Raw genomic sequence first — 20,993 nt, 5'->3', positions numbered from 1 at the left:
AGTTTTGCTAAGACATGAAAGCTGCTAAGACTCTTCCATTTAAAATAGGAGGGAAATAAAATATTGGAAATTCTACATGGCAGCTCCCAAGATGAAAACAGCCAGGGAGCACATGCAGTGCTTTTGTCTTCTAAGAAGATAGTCAGTGAGCAAGACTTGTGGGACTATTTCCTCTAACTTCTCAGGATTTAGAGGGTGTTCGTGAAAGTGTGTGTGTGGGAATGATAGTTATATATTGTACCTGTTTGTTGAAGGAATTCTTCAGCTACTGAACATATACAAATGTTGGGTGTTGTTGTTGTTGTTTTTAATGGTAGTTTGTCAGGTAACAGTATAATCTATTGTCGTCATAATTTTTTCTCAGGACCAGGAGAGGCACCCAATAATTCCCCTAGTATTCTAGCTATGCTGGAAACACTGCAAAATGCACCTCATCTGGAAGTGCACAAGGACATGATCAGATGGATATTGAAGGTAAATCTGTTTTATATAACTGGTGAAAATTATGGAAATAAGATTTTTTTGAAACTTTCCTAATTATATTGTGATGATTTCCTTATTTCCCATGTTGATTTGTTGTACCTACTCTGTTCTTCTGGAATCCAACACTGTGCATTATCTGTCCAGCACTATAGTATACACAGTTATATTCACAGGTCACAAACAAATTAAGTGTTGGTTTTTTGTTTTTTTTTTTTTTTTTTCCTTACAGACTTTTAATACTATTAAGAAACTAAGAGAAAGCTCTTCTGCAAGTCCTGTGGCCGAGACAGAAGGAAATATTATGGAGGAGGTAAAAGCAAGCTGTAGCAGTTAGCTGATCTGGAACAGGTCTGGGTTGTAACTAGCAAAGGACTATCTTTCTAATTGCAGCTCTAAATCAAAGATGGGAAACATCAGTGGTTTCTGAAATTCTGTCTCAGCTTATGGATCAAACTCATTTGTTTGAAAGACCTATTGGGAGAGTCCCTGGAATATTTTTCTTTGCTTTATATATTGTAGTCTCCAAATATTTTGCAAGTTTACTGCTTAGACCTGTTGTAGTACTGATCAGAGCATTGAATGATTATGCTCTTCCCATAATTTCAGACTCTTTGGAAAGTTGTTAAAAAAAATGGTATCTATGTATTTTTACCATGCAGGTCATTCGAGACAAGCTCTGCCCCAATTCATTTAGCTTGACATGACATTCTAGATACTACCCAAAGACCCTGGAGCACTGTAGTGCGTTTAGGAATACAGCTAGTGTGGAGGGAGAACAGCACTCGAGACCTGCACTTCCTTACCTTTTTATCTTACAAATATTCAAAGGGAAGAAAAATACAAAATACAGTTAAAGGTTGAGGGGGAGAGGTGCCCTTCTGGATCTGCAGTTCTACCTGGCATTGAACGAGTTAAAAAAAAAAAGGGGGGGGGCAGAAAATAATTTTGTAGACTTTTCTTTTGTCTTTCTGTGACATTTTCATTGTTTGGAGGTTAGTACAAGCTACACATAGTAATAGCTAAAATAAATGGTCTGTTGCTACAAGACTTTAAAAATGGCTGAGCGAACAATACAATTTCAGAGTTCGCGTGATAAAGACAAAGCTGAAAGGAAGCGAAAAGCTGAGATTGCCAGATTGCGCAGGGAAAAGATCATGGCCCAGATGTCTGAGATGCAACGGCACTTCATTAATGAAAACAAAGAACTCTTTCAGCAGACTTTGGAGGAGCTAGATACTTCAGCCTCCGGAGTACATGAAAATAGGTAAAGGAATGTCATTTAAATTTTTTTCCTTTAACTTTTACATCAGATCATCCTATTGGTACTGCTTAAAAAAGCACTTTTTTAGTCTTGATGGAAAACTATTCATAAGTTTGAGACCGAAAAAGCAGCAGTAAATGGAATGTTTTCGTCTCTCTTTCTGTCAAGATGGTGGGATAAATATTTTCTCCCTCGTCCCATCCTCATAGTGCTCAACACATAGAAAAAATTGTTTCCCTGTTTAAAATCATCCAGTAAATTTTTAATGATACTGAAGAGACCATGCTATTAAACATAGTAAATTGGATATAACTGATTATATGTCTGAGGATCTGGAAGAAAATCTCCTCGTAGCTGGAAATACGAATTGAAGTGTGTTAATTTTTTTTATGGGGAAGTGGAGAGTGTTTTCAGAGTTTGTCAGATGCTTAAGGGATGGTGATGATGGAGGGTCACAGATCTAGCTTCTGTGTTAAACTGGAGTGGGTACTGCTATTGGGGAGGTATCAATTTTTTTCTGGGGACATAGGAATTGTTGTATAAATGCCAAAACCCTTTTGTCAGAGAGCATTTATCATAAAGCTAGAAAGCTCATTAATCACACTTAAATTGTGATCTGATTTGTAATGGTTTTCAAATAATTTGCTCACTAGTATTCTTTGAATATTCCAGCCCTGTAATTTCAGATGCAAAACTCACAGCCTTGGGACCAGAGCAAACTAGAGTAGCTGAACACAGACAGGTTGTTATGTGTATATTGTGTCAGGAGGAACAAGAAGTTAAAGTGGACAGCAGGGCTATGGTCTTGGCAGCATTTATTCAGCGATCAACTGTGTTGTCTAAAAATAGAAACAAAATTATTCCAGACCCTGGTAAGTAGTGTTCATAGTTGTCTTTAATATTAATGAATGTTGGAGTCACTGTAACAACTGCATGCTTTCTTTTGAGACGGTAGCATCACCTTACGTTAACTGTATAAATGTCAATGACTTCATTGTAATCAGTGGCAAAACTCTCACATTTTACTGAGGTAGAAATGTGTGTGTAAAATCACTGCAAAGTATTACCTAAATGTTCTGCCAGCCATTTATGACAAATTATTTATAACTATTAAAAAACACTTTAAAATCAGAAGTGTTTGTTCTTAAACTATGCCCATAACATTATAGAGAGAGGAGGTGTTGATGTAATGCTGTAAAAGCACAAGATACACAATTCCTACCTCTCAGTTGTATAATCTGAACTGTCTCTTAGCGATAATAAAAAATGCTTGGGTGTAGGTTACTTTCTGAAACAGATCACAGTGATCAGTGGCATTGTTAGAAAGTTTTCTCTGGATTCTGTATATGTGAACACAGAAAATTTCTGCACTGAAAAATTTTGTACTCTTACTCTGAAGATTAATGTTCTTAGACTCATTGTTTAATGGTACTGAACCACCACAACTGCAGGTAGATCTCAGGGACTTTTATCCGGGCTCGGCACATCCAAAAGCTTGGTTTGAAGTCTAAGTACAGTACATATGCTTAAAACAAAATTACATGATACTTGTAAATGAGATAAGCAGTTTAAATTGTTGTGGATTAGTAATAGGTTTTATGCTTCATCAAATGAGTTGTGATAAAGTTTAATAACGCAAATGTGGTAACATTTATCTGCAGTTAAGTCTTTTGATAAATGCTTATTTCAAAGTTGTTTTGTTTTATTTTAAATACAGAAAAGTATGATCCATTATTCATGCACCCAGATCTGTCATGTGGAACTCACACAGGTAGCTGTGGACATATTATGCATGCTCATTGTTGGCAAAGGTAAAAAGCTATATTTAAATTTTTAGTCCATATAGCATGCCATGCCATCCATTTGCTGACTGGCGTTAATTTTAATGGCAAAATTACTACTGTGTAGTAAACTTAAAAAGGAGTGTCATGAAGTGATTAAAACAGCTTTCTGTTTGGGGGTGGGGAGTAGAAATCATTATAATACATACTTTAAACACGTTCAAAAGAATTTTCATTTACTATCTGTCATCTTGGTAAAGAAGAATCCAAAGCCACGCATGGCAGCTTTCATTCCCTTTGGTGGCTTATCGCTGTGCATAATCCTCTGTGGCGCGCGTATATCTGGGCACTGAATCTCAGATGTTTTGGGAGTTTTTCGCAGTTAAGTAATAGATGTTCTCCTGCTGCTTCTTGTACTCTCTACTGAAGTTTTAAATGACAGTGCATACTTTGCACTCTTAATTCCTCCATCATGTTTAATTTGAAGTAGAAACATCTGTGACCTAGCTCAAGCTCATCTTCAACATAAACTCAATTTTATCCTTTGTTCTTAGTTGTTTTTTTAAATAAAACTTTTTTTCAGTCATTTTTATCCTTTGATTTTTGGAGGGGGTTAAACATGCTTCGTGCTATGTGGTGCCAATGCCACAAGACAAATGCAAACCCTTCAAACCTCTGAGTTCGATTAGACCCTTGCTTTGGTCCTTGGCATGGCTCCTCAAGTGCCTGGTTTCAAATTCTGCCTTATGTGTCAAGACTCGTAGGAGTTCTCAGAGACTCTGTGGCCATAACCATGCGGTGGTTATTAACGCAGGTTTCGTTTGTGGTCTTTGATATCACTGCTCCCTGAAGATGTATTCTTCATCTTCTCGTGTAGCTCATGTACAGTCCTGTGTGGTTGCCACTAACTCCTGCAAAGGTCCTTAGATGCCTTTATTCAGACCAATTTGGGGCATTGTTGGGCATGCTCTAAACCATTCCAGAGGCTTCTGGAATAGCAGTTATTTTTAGCAAAGCAGTGGATTCAGTTCCTGTTCACACAGGATTCAGACATCAGCCACTAGTTTTTCCCCTTGTTTCTATGTTGTGACCTGTAATGGAATATGCATGTGGATAATGCTCATGGCACCGCCCTTAATATTTTATGTAAAACTTAAGAAATTTTTTTTAATCCTTCAACATTCTATCTCTCCCCCTCAACCTTTTTTTCATAAATGGAAATTGCTAAAGTTCATACTTAAATGTGATTTTAACAGCCCAATGAACTTCAGTACTTTGGGGGGGATTTTGGCTGGCAAAAACTAGGGATAGCCTGCAGTTAGTAATACTTTATCAGTCAGAGGCTAGACCTTTTTCCTTCAGATAATTTTCTTATGTATATCTGGGAAAAGGTAAAGCAGTGTCTTAGTGAGAATTCATTAATTTATATGTTAAAGTAATGTTTTAATAATTTGCCACTAATATCTTGCTCTTTTCTAAAGGTATTTTGATGCTGTCCAAGCAAAAGAGCAACGAAGACAACAAAGATTACGAGTACACACAAGTTACGATGTAGAAAATGGTGAATTCCTTTGCCCACTTTGTGAGTGCTTAAGCAACACCGTTATTCCTCTGCTTCCTCCACCAAGAGTTTTGTTTAACAGGTCTGTTTGCTTTATAAATGTCCTCAATAAATGTAAAAAACCAAAATCCTAAAGAAGCCACACCTCAAAAACCCCTTTCAAAATATTTATTATCTTGTTTTGATACTCTCAAATGGATTGCCTGCCTGCTTGTTTGGGTTTATGGACCTTCCTTGATTATTATATAGTATGGAACTTAGGGTATGGAAGGACAGTGAAGTGTAGGACCTGCAGGAAAAGAACTGAAGATGGCAAAATATGTGGGCAACAGAGAAGGACCCTGTTGAAAAACACAACAACATGAAATGCCTATGAAATACTAATTCTGTATATAGTTTGTTCTTAACTAATGTGTGTATTCTGTTTATATATATTTTTGGACAGGTTAGACTTTTCAGGCCAACCAAACCTATCTCAGTGGATCAAAACAATATCCCAGCAAATAAAAGCACTGTATTTACTTCGAGATGAAGACTGTGCAAGTAAGTCTGAAGAAATGTGTGTGTTTGTATGTGAAAATCATAGAATCATTTAGGTTGGAAAAGACCTTTAAGATCATCAAGTCCAATTGTTAACCTAACGCTGCCAAGTTCACCGCTGAAGTAGTCCGTGAGCACCATGTCTATGCGTCTTTTAAATACCTCTAAGGGTGGTGACTCAACCACTTCCCTGGGCAGCCTGTTCTAGTGCTTGACAACCCTTTCAGTGAAGAAATTTTTCCTAATATACAATCTCAACCCCCTCACCCCCGCCAGTGCAATCCGTTTGTCCTATCACTTGTTGGTCTGTTCTCCCAATTAACAAGTGCCTTGTTACAACTTCCTTTCAGGCAGTAGTAGAGAGCGAGAAGATCTCGCCTCAGCCTCTGTTTCTCCAGGCTAAACAACCCCAGTTCATGAAAAAGACCAAGTAGCATGGTTCTACCACAGTGATATTGAGAGATGGTGGCAAAAGTGGCAAGAGTAGCTTGGAATTAGTTTCTGGTGATGTGCTTCTGCACTTTTTTATAATGTAAAGATTACGTATAGGTGAATTATCGGTGTTTTATTACTTCTTGTTTATACAGGCAATTCTGGTAATTCAGAAAAAATGGATCAGCTGCAATTACCTGAAGGATTTAGACCAGATTTCAAACCGAAGTATGTATTTACATCTTAATAAATCACTAAAACTTCGTCATGAAATGGTAACACAGAAATAGAACGTGACATCTGTACTATAAGGTCTCACTAATTAAGGCAAAAGAATGAATTTTGCTTTAATTAGAAATGTTGATCCTATTATTATGATGGTATTGAAGTCAAACCCACAAGTAGTAAATAATGCAGCGGAATTTCAGAGGCAGATATGATGCATGGATGTGCAGAGAAGATGCTGCTGTTATATAAATTTCAGCATCAGTATTAAGCTTTCTTTCCCTATTACGTGTAACTGGATGAAGAACTCATCATCATAGCTCAGCACTACAAGTAAAACATCAAGAAAGACTATGAAATGGAGTGTATGTTACTATGTAATTTCAGCTGCTGTGGTATGTTTGTATTTGAGTCTACCCCTTCTTCACGTGGGGAGAAAGTAATGAAATTCATTACATGGCACAGATATCTATCTGCCAACTGTACACAAAAATGCAAGACACCTATCCCAGGCTGATGACAGATTTTGCCATCAGTCACACATAGTTCTTTTAATTTTGTTTTCACTATATTATCTTTGACGACTGGATATTCTTAATGCTAAAAAGTGAGATTGGTTCCAATCGAATAATAACGAAATAATTGGGAGTATATCTGTCACAGAAAAGAAGATACAGAATACCAGATCCAAAGAAAGATACTGGAGTTCTTACTTAAATTTTAAAAATCCAGGTGTTCAGCGATGGGGTGAATGCTCATCATTAAAAGTACTATGCTGCCAGTGGAGAAAAAATTAATTAGTAATATTGTTTTCTTTGGTTTTAGGAATCCTTATTCTGAGAGCATAAAAGAGATGTTGACAACTTTTGGTACAGCAACATACAAAGTAGGCTTGAAAGTTCATCCAAATGAAGAAGATCCACGTGTGCCTATAATGTGCTGGGGAAGCTGTGCTTACACGATACAGACTATAGGTACTAATGTATTCATTTTGCTCCTTTACATGTGAATTTCTCAATTTAGTTAAATTCACAGCACTGAAATATTTTGGGGGTTTGTTTTTTTTTCCAGAACGAATTCTAGCTGATGAAGATAAACCATTATTTGGTCATTTACCTTGTCGACAGGTAAGGATCAAGTAGCAATTCCTCTCTGAATCAGGGGAAGAGGGAATTGTGCTGCTTCAGTGCAGAATATCTTAATTTAAAGTTACAGTTATTTGATAGTTTTATTTGTTCGATCCCACTGTTCAGTCAATCAGTATGTGATTACTAATCTATGTAAAAATCAAATCTAGCAAAACTATTATGTCAAGTTTTTTCTATAAATAGTTTAGTAAGGCCAGGGTTTCTCATGGTAACAGTCAAAATAAGAATACTGAAGGGAACTTGTATATTTGCATAAACATAAATATCTTTGTCATGTGCTCACGCACTCCAACTGCTCCCATAAAGTGCATCTGAGGGTCTGAGTGCTGTAGGTCAAAAGACTTTGTCATATTGAGGAACTTTTAACTGTGGCAGTGTCTTTTTTCTTTGTTTTTAAAGGATGACTGTCTTACATCATTAACAAGGTTTGCAGCAGCTCACTGGACAGTGTCATCTCTTTCAGCAGTACAGGGTCACTTTTGTACTCTCTTAGCATGTAAGTTCACCACCTTATTCTGTTTTTTTACAAAGATACAGATATAGAACGATGCTTACAAGAAGATTGTTTTATGTCGTGGTTTTAAGTAATAGACCAAGAGCTGATATTTTCACATGTGTACCTACACATATTTTCTCATACTGTGGAAAAAAGACATTTGTTTTCATCTGCAGTTCCAAGATAGATTTCAAGAGAAGCATTGATACTTTGCTGTGAAGGAGTTCTGTTGATTCTTCCCAGCATTTATATTGCTGCTTTTAGAAAGGTACCTAGAGCAAAGGAGACAGAAGCGTGGTCCTTCACAAAAGAAATGTGATACACTGGAAATTTAAAGAGGAGGAAATTAATCTTAATACCGTATTGGAAGGAAATAGGGAGATTTTCAGAGGTCTGTAATATATCTGCAAACTTCTCTGCCTTTGAAAAGTAGGATCTGTGGTAAGACAGGAATTATTATGTGATGTGATGTATTAGTTGAGGATTTTAATGAGAACAGCCAAAGTGTTCCAAGCTTGAAGCATTTGTAGATACAGGTAAAAAGTCTGAAGTTCAGCCTAATGCAGTAGTTACCCATGAGGGGACTATTCTGAAAGGGTGTTATAAAATGGGAGAATTTTAATATTTACAGTCAGTAGAGCAGGGAAACTTTTAAAATGCATTCATATATTGAAATTACTAGTAGAATTGATACCACCTACTTCAGCAAACAGTTGGCAGCTTTATGGGGAGGAACTTAATTGACATCAGTTTGTAGCAGTAATGGTTGAGCCATTTTCTATGTGAAGCAGAAGAGAAAATGTTGCTAGCTATTTGACTGGAACTTTGTAGTATATGGTGTTCTGCGTGCTTTGGGGTTTCTTGAAAACTTGAATCACTCTTTCCTCAAAGCTTTTCCCTCCAGCTGACAGAAGCAACTGTACTGCTTTTATTTTTATGAAGGAAAAGTGTTTGCTATTTTTCAAGGCAAGGAAACTTATTAGCCTTTGATCTGTCAGTATTTTATGAACTATTTATACATAGACATAACTTATTGAATAAAAGTTTGGTTTTGGAAGTCCCTTGGTCTGGTCACGTTTTTGATAGAAGCGTTTTTCAGACTTTTGGGTTGAGTTCTGTGGCTATATGCTTACAAAAGTAAAAGCATTTGAAATCTGAATGGTGGTGAAATGTTTGCTAATAGAAATAATTTCAAAATGTGACAGATCTTTAGCTGTTAATTTTCTGACCAGCAAGGCAGCAGTCTTCAACTGAAGTATTTAAGTTGTTATGATGAGACTGTTTTTACTGTAGTAGTGTTTTTAAAATTGGCATCTTAATGCTTATAGCTACATTGTAAAACTATTCTCATAGCTGCAGTTTGAACTCTTACTGTAAATCAGATCTCACTGCTTGGAGTAAAGTTTGCAACTGTTCCTTGATTGTTGTTTTAAATACACTGTAACATTTTCAAGACACTTTATGTTTGCTTTTAGATGGAGTTTACTCCATTAATTGGAATGTTTTAGGCGTGTGAATTTCTGTTTTCAGCTGGACTGCTTTGGTTAATGCTTTGTGGTTACTGTGAGTGTGAATATTACAGAGATGGAGAGACCAATACCTAGCTCTTTCTTAATTAGGGATAAAATAATGAATTTAAGAGACTCTTTAGCAATGCATTTTTGAGTCCCTAAGACGAGTTATGTGAGGCAAATTTAGGGAACCTTGTAAAGAGAGCTAAGTGAATTGCAGAAGTTTCCTTTGAACTGCTGTCCAGCAGACAACAATTAATGTTTCTGTTCAGCCACTGGTGTTTGAGCTTATTTCTGGGTGAGAGCTTGAGACACTGTCTCATCTTATCTCGCACTGGAAACCTGAGCAATGAAGGACAATCACAATAGGAGTAGTGAATGGCAGCCCTTACTTTATAGTTACTTTGGGTTTGTTTCATTTTCAGTACAGTATAGTCAAGTAGGCAAGAGTCTTTCCAATAATGTTGAACATTTGGCCAGAAAGGTGTGAATTCAAGAAAACAGGTACATTTGTATTTTAAGTACTTGAAGCATATAAACCAAGGAGATGTCTCTCATTTTGTACCTGAAGTATGCTAAAATCTTTTCATGTATAAGTGTTCAACTAATAAATTTATTTTTCTCTCTAAAATACTCAGCACTGGTGCCTAATGAAAAAAATGGCAATCTTCCTTGCATACTTGATATTGACATGTTTCATTTATTGGTAAGTATTCCATAATATGTGTTAATAATATTTTGATCCAATAGACACTATGTCAAAACTTCATTGGAAACTTTGTTTACTCTAGGTTAGGAACCTTTTAAAAAGTTTAGGTTTTTAATCTTTTCACTACTTAATGCAATTTAAAGACTTTTTTCATTGCAAGTATTCTTATCTGTAAATAAAAGGGGGTGAAACAAGGCAGAATGTATATGCTTTGAATGTTAAACCCCAAAAACAAATGCTCCCAACAAACAGCAAAAAAAATCCCAAACAAACAGACCCCAAATAAAATCTGATAGTTAATCATTGTTCCCTTAAATAATGGCTGGCTAATTAGCTTAAAAATTAGCCTTATGAGGTATGTTGCCTTCAAAGGGTATAGTTGCAGCATGAACAGAGAAAATGGGAAAATTCAAAAAAGAAAAGGAATATACAAGCTTTCTTGTTTTCTTTTTCAGGTAAGCTTGGTGCTCTCTTTCCCTGCCATACATTGTCAGGATTTTTCAGGGGTTAGTCTTGGCACTGGAGATCTTCACCTGTTTCATCTTGTCACTATGGCACACATAATACAAATTTTACTTACCTCATCAACAGGTAATGCTTCTTTCTTTCAACTTCTATTGAAATGATTCCTCAAATCTGTACTTGGAAAACACTACAGTGCTATTGGTAAATGTATGCAGTTTACAGTTGCAAATTGAAATTGCTGGTGCGCTCTCTTTCAGCCCATAGAAAGTACTGATAAATGGTACTCATGAAAGTCCAGTCTTTTGTCTTTATTGCTTAACTCCTGAGGTTTTTTGGAGCATAGCTAGTCATGAATCCTAGCTTTTCAGCTAATGTAGCAGTGCCTGGAAGTGTTTATGGGAGAGACTTGGCTTAGGCATCACACGATGAATAAGTTGCAGTTAGCAAAGTAAGGAATTAATGTATCTTCTGGCAAGGGGAACTGGATAAGGTGTAGTATGCCAAAAGCAAAGAACTCCAGGCAAATACATTAAGAAACCCAACCAATTGAACAAGTAAACCAACGTCTTGCTGGAGATGAAAATAGCATAAGCTTAAAACATAAGATGTGCAGCAGAAAACTTTTTTTCCAGTACAGTGTATTGCATTTGTACTATTGTAGTACAGTGGAATGTTTCACTTAGTTTTGGCCTTTTTCTCAAAACTTGAAAAATTACATTCTTGCTGTGTAAACATGTACATATGAAGTAACTTGCTCTTTATTTCTTTCCTCTTCAGAAGAGAATGGCATGGATCAAGAAAACACTAACAGTGAAGAGGAAGTAGCTGTGCTTACACTGTATAAATTTCTTTGCCAGTGTACAGGAAGGTAAAAGGGCAATCTTTTGATAAAATATATAATATTTTCTTCCTCTTGGACTCAATGTTAACTACACCCTGAATTCCATTTACTAATGCTGTCAAAGATGAGGCTTTTAACTTGGAAACTCTTGCCTGTTGTTTCTTATCCACTACTTCTAGATACAATTTTCAAATAACTATTCCTACAAATTTCTCTGTGCTCATGAAGATACCTGCTCATGAAGTTTATGCTCTGGAACAGTCTTTCTTTAGTCAGTTTGCAGATGTGTAGAATCTGGAATTGGCAGTGTCTGAGTACAGAAAACTTCGTAGGATCTGCAATGTTTATGCAAGATTTTCCTTAATTTTCTGTCTCAGTTGGTTACATTTTTATGAATCTATTTCGTTGTTTTTCTTGGAATTAGCTTTGAAATAAACATTTTGCATAATGCTTGTTTCAACTGAAGTCAGTAATTTAATATGCAGTATGACTGAAGACTTACTAAATGCAGCTCTCAGACTGAAATAGTTAAATAAAAGCAAACTTTTTTTATTGCGTTCTCTTAAGTGCCTTGAAAGAAATTTCCTCAGGCTGGCACCTGTGGAGGAATCTAAAAGCTGGAATCATGCCTTTCCTGAGATGTTCTGCTTTGTTTTTCCATTACTTAAATGGAGTCCCAGTGCCCGCAGAAATTCAAGGTACTGTCTGCTTTGTATTAAATCAGCTTTTCAAAAGATACAAACATTTATGGACAAAATAAATTACACTTAAACTCTCTTTTCTGAAGAAGCTGATGGGATGAATGTGGGTTAGTTACCAGTGCAGAATCATATCTGCATAATGAAAAATGAAAAAAAAAAAAAAAAAATTGTTTCCTTAAAATGGAAACTGATGCTCTTCTGTTAAAAATTGAAATATTGATTATTTCAAATCTATCGATTACGGTTTTCAAATGAGACCTGCTTTTCCTTGCATTGATTTCATTCAAATCAGCATCCACCAATAATTAAAATCTCCAAATGTACTGATGTTACGTTACACCCCAAATAATTGGTGTTATTAACATACATTACTGTCCTCTACTTGTGATGTATGTAGGGTTGAGTATAAATCTGAAGATATTACTTATAGTAATGATAAGTAGGTTCACACTGCTTCAGGATTCCCATGTTTAAAACAACATAGGATATGTGGTGCTGAGCTGACATGAGAACAGCTACAGAACTTGTAGAATGTTTCCTTGATATTAACCTTCTTGACAAATTGTGTTTAAAATGTAGATTATTTTCATTTTACAATAGCAATGCTTAAGCATTTGGGGGAGGGGGGGGAAAAAAAAGAGAAACCTCTACTTGTGAACTTTGATTTTCTGTAACAAGTTTTCTCAAATTCATAGTCTGGACCAGAAGTGACCGCTGGAGTTCTTTGTTACAGGTACTCTAAAGATGAGGTGCAAAGTGCAGCTGTACTTCCAGAGAGTAGTTCCGTGGGCCTCTAGTGAATTGGTTGTAGGAGAGGGGAAGAGGAAGGCTTTGCTTCGCTTTGTTACAGTCCTCACATCCCAGGTGCTTGGATGGCCCTGCAGGTCCCCGCCACCGAGGGATGTCCCGATGGTGGCTGTAGCACTGGGGTGTTGCTTTCCCTACGCACTCCCTGGACCCACTGATCCCACAGCTGGCCTGTATCACTCTTCTCCAGCGTTTTATTGGGGATTGCGAACGGGGAATCGCTTGGCCCTAAGAGGGAAATGAGCACAGATTTCATCTTAATTTTCTTTGCTCCTTTATTCAGGAGCAAAAGAGGCCGTGTCACGGAAGAAGTAGTAGTAGTACTGTTTGTACTGAAAGTTAGGAGGGCAGGGGCCCAGGGACTCAAACCAATTAAGTAATATCATGAATATGGCAATGTGCCCTACATAATATTTTTGAAGAGTTTAGCAGTGCAGGCATGTGGAATTTCTGTATTTCTGAGGCTGTGCTACACTTCACTGGTATACTGTCACTGATCGCCTGCCTCAGATTGTGTCATGGGCTACAAGGAGCATAAAGCAGCCATTTGATGGATGACATTAAAATGCAGACCCTTCAGCTCTCTGAGATTCTTATATGACCAAGCTTGAAACGTGCTTAGAGGGGAAGCTTGAGGAAAGTTGCTTCTTGTTACTGGCAGTTTTCCAACACAGCTGTCTGGTGCCTTTACTAGCGCTTTCATACTTCATACCACATTTTGGGTGTGGGGAAAAACGTTTATTGTAGTTAATGTAATTTAAAAAATGCAATTATGAGAATTATACCTTTTTTTTTACAGTAAATGGAACAAACCAGTTTGAACACTTATGTAGCTATCTTTCCTTGCCAAACAACCTCACTTGCCTTTTTCAAGAAAACAGTGAGATTCTGAACACGTTAATAGAAAGGTAAGTCATGTTTTTATAATTAATTTAAATATAATAAGGAATTCTGCACAGGATAATAATACTAGTATTCTCCCAGGAGTACATCTATGGAAATGAATAGTAGACTTTGAAAAGCATTTGTGAATGAAGTGTTTTGAAAGAAATAACTTTGGTTGTAGAGATTATTGAATAGATGTACTTTGGAATTTTTACTTATTTGTTTTTGGAAAGTATCATCCACTGAAGTTAAAAGCCAATGTTTTTTCTTTCTTGTAGTTGGTGTAGTAACAATGAAGTAAAAAGATATCTCGAAGGCAAGAGACATGCTATCAGGTAAATGTGGAGAAGTTTGAAGCAGACACAGAGAAGCTTTAATGTTGCAGTTTTCTCCAAATATTTTTTCTAAAGGGTGTTTATAATAACATAGTATCAGTTCTGCTTTATTAAATGACAAAGTTATTAGGGGATAAGCAAAGAGATTTTTGAAATTCTGTAAGAAAAGTGAAATATTGCTTAATTTAGTAGATTTTAAAGGCAAAGTTAAATATTACAGTTTTATTTAGACTGATCTGCAGCAATCAGAGGCCATAACATTTCTTCTCATGTTTCCTATAGTAGATTTGTACCTTCTGATTCAGAAGGTATGCTGTTGCTAAAAGGCGTATGTAAACTTTGTTTAAAAATACCAAGCATTGAAGAGCTTTTTAAAGAATCCAAATTCTTCACTGAAATCAACGCCAAGTCAGTTGCTAAAAAGAAAATTTGCTTTTCATACATTTCTACTTGCTAAGTAATTATTTTGAATTCAGAATATATTTAATGCTTAGCAGGTGTAGAAAAGTGTTTGAGGTGTTTTTCTTTATGAAGGCTGGGTAAAAATAGTGGCTATCAATTATTCAAATAATTATAAATGAATCTGAGGTTCACAGTGCTGTCATTAAAAATAGATCTCTGCATTTTAATCTCCTGTGCTAAATACATAAAGTCAATCTTTCAACATTGGACATACAATAAGGCTAAGTGATAAAAATAAAAATTAAATGCTTCATCTGTTAAATACCAGGCTATTAACAGAATATCTTATACAGTAAAAATACTCTGATTGTGTAATTGAATTCCTGTTATGTGTGATTGTGGGGATTTTTTTCTGTGTGTTTCTTTTGCTGATTCTTAACTGCTCTTCCCAAGATTATGTCTAACTTGACAGTGATTTTTTTTTGTTTGTTTTCCTCTCAGCATGTTCTTGTACATTGCTTCTGTTACAAACCTCTATTTACATTTCACAGTCTAATTTGTATTATTCCTAGAGTTGAAGATTATTAAAATTTAGTGTATAGCATCTGGAAAAAAATCACCCACTTTTAACTGTTACTTCTAAAGATACAAATGTTTGTTATTAAATAAGTCCTTTTCATTGCATGAATACTTCATTATCTTCAGGATAGACGTTCTCTGAACTTGAGTGTCAGACTATTTTCTAGTCAATATTAGTGACAAAAAGAAAATACAAAGCAAACTGATAAGGGAGCAGAACAACTATTCAATTAAGCCTGTAGTGACCTCATCGTGAGGCTTTGGTAAAAGCAGACAGAGACATGTACTTTTCTGACTTTCTGCCTGTGTGTTCTCAAATTCACAAAAAATACAACTAAGAAAACTGGAGGTGGTCTAGCTGAGAGATGCTGGGGGTTCTTTTTTATGTGCTGCTATTTGACACTCTGAATGGCAGAGAAGAGGAAAACTTTAAAAATTATTCACAGATGCTGTTTAGATGAGTCAGGAAAACATGAATGTGTTTGAAATCACTGTGTATTATTCATTGAAACATGAGTGGTTAATTTGATTGCTTTGTTCTAGCTATGCAAGAGAATCCAACAAATTAATAGACCTTCCAGATGACTACAGCTGCCTCATTAACCAAGCATCCAATTTCTCGTAAGTTGTATGCAATTATAGCAAGGACCTCTAAAATCTTCTGCTCCTTTTGATGAACCTCTAACCCGAAAGCCTCAGAAAAATGTTTGTAGAATCATAAAGTGAATGGCACGCATTGATTGTCATCTCTTCCAGCAGAAATCCTTGTGTGTTTTAGTGAAGTAGAAATTGGCGGGGATCTGTATAACTGTTAACTGTATAAATGTTTAAAAGTACTTTTAAGTCTTTTTGCTATCTAGAATTAATACATATAATGGATTATGGGTTTTTTGCTTAACAAAAGGTGTCCGAAATCAGGTGGTGATAAAAGCAGAGCCCCAACATTGTGCCTTGTGTGTGGGACCATGCTATGTTCTCAGAGTTACTGTTGTCAAACTGAATTAGAAGGAGAAGATGTTGGAGCCTGTACTGCACATACATACGCGTGTGGTTCTGGAGTGGGCATATTCCTTAGGTAAGGAACTCAACGCCTCTACTTACATTGCGAGGTTACACGGTGCGTGTGGATGTGAAATGAATAGTTCTATAAATGTGATTGTAGGGGTGGCTTGTAAAGGCAGTGGTTTGCTAATAACAGGGTTGCCTAAAAACTAGAGTGTATTCATCTTCCTTATACTTTGGTATAAGGTTCAGAGGTTGTTTCCTTGAAGATAAAGTATCATGAAAATTGGAATTTCATTTTAAAGTGAATTTGTTTTCTCTGTGTGTTTATTTCCACTCAAGTATTACAAAACAATGAAGTTAAATACCTTGATTTTGTTGTTGCTGTTGAAAACGTGAACATTCATTTTAGTTGGTTTCCTGCGTATGATTAGATACTGTCTCATGTGTCTCACTATGGCAAAGATTAGTGAGAAGTGAAATTGTTTTATGTTCTTGTTGTGGTTGTCACGTATTTACACAGATTGCAAATAATATGACATGAAACTACATTGTTTCTAACTGCTACTGAGGAGTTATAACAGGAAGAGAATAAGATCTTTAATTTTAAAAAAACAAAAGTACCTTTAAAAATCTGTACATGCAGATTACACAGAGTGAGAGAGGTAAGAATTGGAAAAGCAGTGTCTATGAAAATACGAGAAACTATTCACCTAAAATCTTCTCTGTGTTTCTCTCTAGAGTACGAGAATGTCAGGTGCTATTTTTAGCTGGAAAAACAAAGGGCTGCTTTTATCCTCCTCCTTATCTCGATGACTATGGAGAGACAGACCAGGGACTCAGGTAAATATTTAAAAAAAATCCATCTTTTAAAGACAGGAATTCTAAAACTATCTGGTTTGTAAAATACACTTTCTGTGTTACCTTTTTATTTTAATTATATAGGTAATATTATATTTTGACATGACTGTTCCATCTAATGTCTTCAGACATTTTAATGCTAATATGTGGGTTTAGGTTAAAAATATTTAATGGAAGATCTGTCCCAGGTTATAAACAGTTGTCTTGAGGTGTAAAAATTTAAATCTTTTTAGCATCTGTGAAGTTGTGTAGAAACTAGGGCTGAAAATCTTATTTGTATATTGTGTATTTATTTGTATAAACAGTGTTAACTTAATACCAAGTGAAAATACTATGAGATGGTTTTATATGATTTGGTAGTTGTTTGTCTTAACTCCAGTCTCTGCTTCCTGTGAGAATGGTTTTGGGGACTCAGTATTGTTAAATCTTGCTACTTCTGAAACTGGTCAAAACCAAAGAATATGAGCTGCTTCAGCATCGAAAGATGCTGAAAACTGACATTTAGACTTGGGTGGGCTGTGCAGGAGACTCCCAAAGGCTGGGGGGAACTGTTGAGCAGTAAGGGTGGGAGACCAGACAGGGTCGCACTCCACTTTACTAGTCAAAATATCTGTTGATTTTTTTTCTGACAAGACTACTGTTAAATGGTTATCTAAATATTTTAATATTTTAAGGAGTTATCTCATATTTACTATGTGACACCTGAGTGTTTGTGCTTAGTCGCAGTGTTTAATCATTCCTGATATGTATTCTTTCCTTTTCAGACGCGGGAATCCCTTACATCTGTGCAAAGAACGATTTAAAAAGATTCAAAAACTCTGGCAGCAGCACAGTATCACAGAGGAAATTGGACATGCACAAGAAGCAAATCAAACACTAGTTGGGATTGATTGGCAGCATTTATAATGGTTATCTGCTGAAGACTGGAACTTTATTAAGATTTTTGTAACTCAGTAAGCTTTTCAAAGGAGGGATTAGGAAAAAAAAGTCTGAGGAAAAAAAACCCAAACCCAGTCCTGTTATTTAATCTTTGTTTTACAATGTATTTCATAAAGATACCAGTTAACATTAATCAAGTAAACTTATTTCTATGTAAGCAAGTTTTATTAGTCATATAATTTGCACTGTGCTTCCTTCACAGAAATGTCTTGGGTTATAAACCTGGGCAAATGAACTTGAGTTTCTGATAAAAAAGAATGACTCTTTTTGGAAGTCTGACTATGATTTTTCTTATAAACTGCAAGAGAAAAAGACTGCTGAAACAGAAACTAGATAGAGCACAATTACGGATTGTGTTTTGCCCCTTGCTAGTAATCTGAGCCGTTTTATTTATTATTCTGCATTTTAATACTTAAGCTGTGTGTACATGCAATGGAATGAAGTAAGGAAGCAAATAATGTAGCAAATGGATGTTTCTGTCTGCATCAGTGGATAATTCACTCTTTCACTTGGCGTATCTAAAATGATTTTGTCATTTGTACTCTTGCAGCTTTCTTGCTTCCAGTTGTTTTTTAACTAAAAAAACCCTAACACTAGCTTTACAAGTAAAATAATTTAATTTAAAGCTTTTTCCAGAGCATTGCACTCCTTAGAATTATGTAGTTTGTAATTTGAATTTAGCTGGGAAACCCTTTCACTCTCAATTATGTGATTGGTTATTGATATTCAAGGGTTGACATTGTGCTTTAGAAGCTATTTTAAGATAACAACAATACGTAAATTGTCATGAAAGCTACTTTTATGTTAATTTGCAGAAGCACAGAGGATGTTTTCTTCATTTTTGGTAACAGTCAACTTTTAAGGTGCAAATCCCATCTCCTTTTTGTTACAGACAAACTGAATGGTTTCCTCTGGCTTTGAAGGGCCACAATCACACTGCCCGCATTTTTACATTGATTTTTTTTTTTCCCCCTGTTGTCCCATCAAGTATATTTACTTTTTGGCTTGATTTAAAGCTCTGTAAAGATGTTTGCATATAGTATATTTTATAAATATATTCTATAACTGCGCAGATTTGCACTTGATATGAGGGTGCCTGAAGGCAGTGAGTTTTCTAGCTGTATGTAATTAGACCGCCAAGGTGTCTCTAAAAACTGACATTATGCTTATCGATTTAAAATAAAATCCACCACCTTTCTCTCTCCTATCTTCTGACAAATTAGTAAAATCTTAATTTACATAGTTCTGTTTCTTTAATAATCTGTGGTTCTTTTAGTTAAGTCTTACTTTCTGACTATGTCTTCAGCCCAGATAAGCAATCCCTTTACTGTCTGCCGTGTCTTCAGTTACACTTGGTCTGACTGAATTGTTTCTATTTTTACAGATTTAATGCTTCAGATAAATTTTGTATATTCATGGTGTACAGGACAATTTTTCAAACATTCAGTTACAGTATTGAGTGAAGATGTGAAATATGAAATAAAAAAACTTGGCCAATGTTGATTTCCTTTTCTTAAAAACAGTACAGACTACTCTTATCTCTACTACCTGTTGTAGTTCCAATAATTTATATATTGCTGTCACTTTTTACAGGGATATGCAGAAGTTACAGGAGAAAATGACATTAGTGCTTCATCTCTGCCTTCCCTTACTTAAGTCGGCTGATATATCAACAATTTTCTGTGCATGGTACTTGAAAACCACACTTTTTTGGTGATGTTACTATTCCTTTGCAGAGAGTCTTACATCTTAAGCTGTGTGCCACAGTTTCAAATAATGTGTAACTGCACTGACAGACTCTCTTTTCCTGTAAGCGTAATATTAAAAAGCTAATTGATGATACTGAGAGATTTCTCCGTGCAAAGCAAAATATTGACAGCAAGAAGGATTTTTTTTTTCCCTCTGGGATCAGAGTTGAAGACTGCAAGGTTGAATAGGTTGGTAAAATTATGACCACAAATAATTGCAAAGTACACAATTTATCATTTTTTGCAAGTTTAGTCATTCTTTACTCAAGACTTCTATTTTCTGATTTGGTTTGCCTGTATTTATATTAATGTAGAAATATTTATATATATATAAAACATTGTTTCAGTATCAGGGAAATAATATCTGTAATAAATCTGCTATAACTTTAATATTTGCGGATTACGTGTACAATCTACAATGTTGTTATGTGTTTGGGGGGAGAAAAAAACCAAGAACCCCCCCCCCCCCAAAATCCCCAAACCAGAAACCATCACACCAGCACACAAAACAAAGCTGAAAGCATCAAGTAAATCCTTTTGGTGTTGACATTAAATAAGTACTTTTTAAACATTGCTTTTAGAATTGTGCTGAGCTTGTTCTTTCCAGTGTGTCACCTTGTTAATCACAAGCTAACAGAAATACCTGGATGTGCAACACCTGCAATTCCCCAGCTAAAAATGTAAGGTGATTATATTATTAGTGTCACTTGCTTCAGTCAGCTAAACCTTTCTTGACCTCTACCAAAAAGTCTAATCGTCTTTTTAAAGGATTGTAAATTATATTTTATAAAGGGATGAGGGTTGAGGTTCACATCGGTGATGTGTTTTACTCTGCTCACACTTCAAGATAACACTTTGTACTCTCTCCAGTCTGCCGTAGGAGGCTCTCTCTTACCCTGTGAGTGTGGTCTTCTGTGCTTTTACTTTTGATGCGAAGCCTTACCAGCTCTCAGGCTCCAGCCCTGGCACAAAATCCCACCTGTTTTCCTTTCTGGAAGTTTAAATAGCATGAGGGGAGTTGCATCTCAAATCTCTTCACGGCAGAGTCCTGTTATGATGCAACCGAGTATGCAGTCTGCCTCCCCTCTGCCCTGGACTCCTCTGCTCCTTTCTGGGAATCACCTTTGCCGAGCAGTAGTGGTTTGGTATTTCCATCCCACTGTTGAGATTATTGATTATTGAGTTGAATGTGACAGCATTCAACTGGTTTGGCTTGAATATGAGCCCCTGGGGAAGGCCACTTCTAACTGGTTCATTGCTGGCCTCTGAGCCTGAAAATCC

General features: G+C 36.0%; 1 protein-coding gene across 5 annotated transcripts in view; it reads left to right on the top strand.

Moving 5' to 3' along the window:
• UBR2 (ubiquitin protein ligase E3 component n-recognin 2) overlaps positions 1-19,461 on the top strand; it is a 57,594-nt gene extending 38,133 nt beyond the window's left edge. For 4 of the 5 annotated variants that reach the window (XM_054819851.1, XM_054819852.1, XM_054819854.1 and 1 more), the window contains 21 exons: positions 365-474; positions 713-793; positions 1,566-1,747; positions 2,417-2,616; positions 3,462-3,555; positions 5,007-5,168; positions 5,532-5,629; positions 6,214-6,286; positions 7,109-7,257; positions 7,355-7,410; positions 7,831-7,927; positions 10,077-10,144; positions 10,603-10,738; positions 11,390-11,480; positions 12,021-12,151; positions 13,761-13,869; positions 14,125-14,181; positions 15,706-15,783; positions 16,067-16,237; positions 16,906-17,007; positions 17,790-19,461. In XM_054819851.1, coding sequence (XP_054675826.1) covers positions 365-474; positions 713-793; positions 1,566-1,747; positions 2,417-2,616; positions 3,462-3,555; positions 5,007-5,168; positions 5,532-5,629; positions 6,214-6,286; positions 7,109-7,257; positions 7,355-7,410; positions 7,831-7,927; positions 10,077-10,144; positions 10,603-10,738; positions 11,390-11,480; positions 12,021-12,151; positions 13,761-13,869; positions 14,125-14,181; positions 15,706-15,783; positions 16,067-16,237; positions 16,906-17,007; positions 17,790-17,931 — 2,387 coding nt within the window. In that variant the 3' untranslated portion in view covers positions 17,932-19,461. Of the gene's footprint in view, positions 1-364; positions 475-712; positions 794-1,565; positions 1,748-2,416; positions 2,617-3,461; positions 3,556-5,006; positions 5,169-5,531; positions 5,630-6,213; positions 6,287-7,108; positions 7,258-7,354; positions 7,411-7,830; positions 7,928-10,076; positions 10,145-10,602; positions 10,739-11,389; positions 11,481-12,020; positions 12,152-12,849; positions 12,888-13,760; positions 13,870-14,124; positions 14,182-15,705; positions 15,784-16,066; positions 16,238-16,905; positions 17,008-17,789 lie in introns of those variants that run through there. The other variant, XM_054819856.1, reaches the window with a different exon arrangement.
• The last annotated feature ends 1,532 nt before the right edge of the window (positions 19,462-20,993 follow it).

The sequence above is a fragment of the Grus americana genome, chromosome 3 (genome assembly GCF_028858705.1).
Source record: "Grus americana isolate bGruAme1 chromosome 3, bGruAme1.mat, whole genome shotgun sequence".
NCBI lineage: Eukaryota > Metazoa > Chordata > Aves > Gruiformes > Gruidae > Grus > Grus americana.
This window is presented reverse-complemented; position numbering and strand designations above follow the sequence as displayed.